This window comes from Protomyctophum bolini, assembly GCF_963924005.1.
Source record: "Protomyctophum bolini genome assembly, chromosome: 20".
NCBI lineage: Eukaryota > Metazoa > Chordata > Actinopteri > Myctophiformes > Myctophidae > Protomyctophum > Protomyctophum bolini.
Genome location: NC_137881.1, coordinates 2,364,500 through 2,368,699, shown reverse-complemented (window position 1 = coordinate 2,368,699; position 4,200 = coordinate 2,364,500). Strand labels below are relative to the sequence as shown.

The following is a 4,200-nucleotide window of genomic DNA, read 5'->3' as shown; positions in this document are numbered from 1 at the left end:
CTACAGAGCAGTAATAGGTTGGAATGCACTACCAAAGTGTATAACCAATACAAATACAAAATTCATCTTTAAAATCAAGTTAAAAGAACACCTTATTAAACCATACTGCAGTAACCCTGGGAAAATAATAATTCAAATGTATAATGTGTTGAAAGTGATTTGTTTTGCTATGTTTTTCTTTGTTTTTAAGTTTTCCTATGTTTTTTATTTTCTTATTTTATTTTTTATTTTACTATGTTTTATTTTGAGTTAGTGTTTGTAAACAACTGTAAGTATTGCCTTTGTTAAATGTTAAATGTTTCTCTGTGTCGGAGCCCAGGAAGACTAGCTTTTGTCGAGGCAAAAGCTAATGGGGATCCTTATAAACAATAAACAATAAACTACAAGAGTGTGTATCAATACAAGAGGAGAAGGACATATTAAAATAGATTATTAACCACTTTAAGAGTGTGTATGAATACAAGAGGAGAAGGACATATTAAAATAGATTATTAACCACTTTAAACAATAAACTACAAGAGTGTGTATGAATACAAGAGGAGAAGGACATATTAAAATAGATTATTAACCACTTTAAGGCCCATTATACCAGGGACGTGCACACATAGACATCAAAGGGGGCTTCAGCCCCTGCCCTCTTACCCGTCTGTAAAACAACTGCCCTCTCCAGACCCTGAATGCAGCGTTTACTACACGGTGAAAGAGATGCAAATGCCCTCCTTTCCTCTCCATGCCATGTCGGAAGGAAGGCAGCGTTCAGGAGAAAAGTCTCCTGAACGTGAACACAGTATTTTACTATTTTGCGTTAAACTAATGTGTTTCTAAATCCATGTCGTTACACCTGCATCTCCACTAGCTAAAGAGTGCTGGGTTGCGCCCCGAAAATAGCTGATCTACAAGCTCACAACTTGTGAGCTTGTAGATCAGCTATTTTCGCTATGTTTTTGGCCAAAAGTGCCCTCTTACGGGATTTCAGCCCCTGCCCCTCTGACACTCTCTGCACGTCCCTGCTATATACTTTTATATACTTTTATATACATCATACGACGCACCATCAAACATAGCTGATCTACAAGCTCACAACGCAGGCTGAGAGAAAAACAAGAACATTACAATGAAACTATTCTGCATGCTGACATGAGAGACTAAAAATCAAACGTGTGATCTACTTGAGGTCACAGAACTCAGCAGTGTCTCCAGTGGACCAATAAAGCCCAACTCCAGCATGGAGGTTGTGTGTGAACGCGGTGCGGACGGTGTGGAGGAGAGTCATGGTGTCGTCAGACACGCTGTAGAAGGACAGAGTACCTGCACTGTGGTCCAGGTACACTCCTACTCTGGAGGACACACGGCCTGGGATGGGAGTATCAATGCCTCTGTGTCTGATATTATAACCTCGGCTGGTACGCCGTAAACACCATGATTTATCATTGAGTCCAAATCCACATTCAGGACTGCTGATATCTTTATATGAGACTGCTGCTGCTGCATCAGCAGATCCAGCACTGATCTCTACCTCCCAGTACCAGCGTCCACTCAGAGCCTCTCTACTCAGAGCCTGAAGCCAGTAAGTGAATCTCTCTGGGTGATCAGGATGTGATTGTGATTCGTTCATCCTTGTTACTTTCCTGTTCCCTTTAGACAGAGAGAGTTGTTGATGAGCCGTGTTTGGATCCAGTGTGATCGGACGTGAATACTGTAAGAACTCAGCTCTGGTCTTGGGTTCTGCTGGTGCTGACGGTGAAACCAGTGGCGGATTTACCAATCTGGGGGCTCCCGGCAAAGCTGAGGCGGGGGGGCGGAGGGTGGGCCGCGGGCGGACGGCGGACGGGCGGCGGGGGCCCCCCGCCTCGGGGCTCTGCTCAACCGCGCGGTCTGCGTCGTCCAATAAACTGTCCCGGAGTGAAACATCCACTCTGTTCACTGCCTCCGAGACCTTTGTCCCTTCCTCTGTGAGAATGTCCTCCAGTCTGTCCCTCATCCTGGACAAGGCCACAGTCACATCTTCAAAGTGTGTCAGAGGACGGACATGGCTGCTGACTGGCTGTGTAGAGTCACTGGTGGTCGAGAGGGAGGAGGTGTAACGCTGTAGGAAACGGATGTGATCCTCTGTGAGCGAGAGCTGCTCCAGCTCAGCATGTCTCCTCCTCAGTTCAGTGACCTCCTGCTCCGCACGCCTCCTCAGTTCTTCGGCACGGCTCACTTGGCGTTCCCGCTGGTCTCGGATCAGCTGCCTCACCTCAGATCGTCTTCTCTCCACGGAAGAGATGAGCTCAGTGAAGACGGCGTCGCTGTCCTCCACTGCTCTGTCGGCACGGTGCTCAATGGACTCCACCTCCTGGTGAAGCCCCTTCACGTCTTTCTCTCTCTCCTGGATTCTCTGCCGGATGTTCTGCTGACTTTTATCGATCTCTTTCTGTCTCTCGGCCCGTTCCGCTGCGGCCGAGGTGGTATTGTGACCTTTGTGTTCTTCCACGAAGCACAGATAACAGATACACTGCTGATCGGTGCGACAGAACAGCTTCCTCACCTCGTTGTGACGAGAGCAGATGTTCTCCTGAAGCTCTCCGGAGGCTTGGACCAGCTGGTGTCTCTTAAAGGCAGGAGACTGATAGTGAGGCTGGAGGTGAGTGTCACAGTAAGAGACCAGACACTGAAGACACGTCTTCACAGCTTTCAGTCTCCTCCCAGTGCAGACGTCACAGGCCACGTCTCCAGGTCCAGCGTAGCAGTGATCAGGAGGAGCAGCTTGGAGTCCTGTTGATATAGATTGACATACATGTATTTTACAATCTGAAAGAAATGTATTTCATTTGTATGTGCCTGTACCCTCATATTTGGTAGCCTACTGTAACAGCATGTCTCCGCTGCCTGATAACTATTGTTTTTGTTACCGCCTATCTTTGTTACCGTCTATCTGCCTTTCCATCAATCTGTGTTAGACTATTATTGTTTCCCCTTCCTGACACACTTGTTGTTAGCCTTCAATGTTCTTGTAATAAGACATTTCATCTCTTTATTGGTTTATAAATGTACATCTGACAGACAGTGAGCTGTATTTACAAGATAACTTAAATCAGTCTCACCTGTCTTCCTCAGGGTCTCCACCACCTCAGCCAACATGGTGTTTTTCTTCATAACAGGTCTTGGGTTGAAGACGTGTCTGCATTGTGGACAGCTGGACCTCCCCCTCTGGTCGTCCTGGTTCCAGTGTTCCTCGATACACCTGCTGCAGTAGCTGTGTCCACAGGGAACAGTCACTGGATCCTTCAGTAGATCCAGGCAGATAGAACAGCACAACTGTTCCTGATCCAGTTGAACTCCCTGCTGCGCCATGTCTGTCTGTCTGCCTGCCTGCCTGCCTGCCTGCCTGCCTGCCTGCCTGCCTGCCTGCCTGCCTGCCTGCCTGCCTGCCTGCCTGCCTGCCTGCCTGTCTGTCTGTCTGTCTGCCTGCCTGCCTGCCTGCCTGCCTGCCTGCCTGTCGACTGACTTAAGGTTGGTTTAACACATGATACGAGAGATCAGATATAATAACCAGAATATCTGGTTATTGGTTCCTCTGAGGTCACATGAGATGCGACATCCTTTCTGATTGGTTCATACGGACAAAACCACACTGAACCTTGTCCCTTGTATTTTTATTGCGCTGATAAGAAAAGGCTTGTCAGGAATCTGGTTCAAGGTTCCTCTTTATTTCCTTGTGTACAGCAGGAGATTATAACACATGTATTATATCTTGGGTTCAGGTACTGTACATACGATTACAATTCAGTCCAATTCAGAGCCGAATGCGAACAAAGATAATAGCCTGGGTACCGAGGGCGAACAGGGTTTTATCCTGGGTTGAGTACAGAGTGACGTAGAGGGTGCGCTGTGACTGGCCAGTCACTGTGATTGACAGCCTACACCTAAACCTAACCCTAACCTTAACCTCAGTAAAACTATACCTAAACCTAACCTTAACCTCAGTAAAACTATACCTAAACCTAACCCTAACCTTAACCTCAGTAAAACTATACCTAAACCTAACCTTAACCTCAGTAAAACTATACCTAAACCTAACACTAACCTTAACCTCAGTAAAACTATACCTAAACCTAACCCTAACCTTAACCTCAGTAAAACTATACTTAAACCTAACCCTAACCTTAACCTCAGTAAAACTATACCTAAACGGCTAAACCTAACCCTAACCTTAAC

General features: G+C 46.6%; 1 protein-coding gene across 1 annotated transcript; it reads right to left on the bottom strand.

Moving 5' to 3' along the window:
* Positions 1-985: 985 nt before the first annotated feature.
* Positions 986-3,336, bottom strand: LOC308335522 (E3 ubiquitin/ISG15 ligase TRIM25-like; the record flags this gene model as incomplete). The annotated part of the gene is made up of 2 exons (XM_080792576.1): positions 986-2,757; positions 3,087-3,336. The coding sequence occupies 2 exons, from the start codon at positions 3,334-3,336 to the stop codon at positions 1,166-1,168; spliced, it is 1,842 nt and encodes a 613-aa protein (XP_080648702.1). The 3' UTR covers positions 986-1,165.
* Positions 3,337-4,200: the final 864 nt, after the last annotated feature.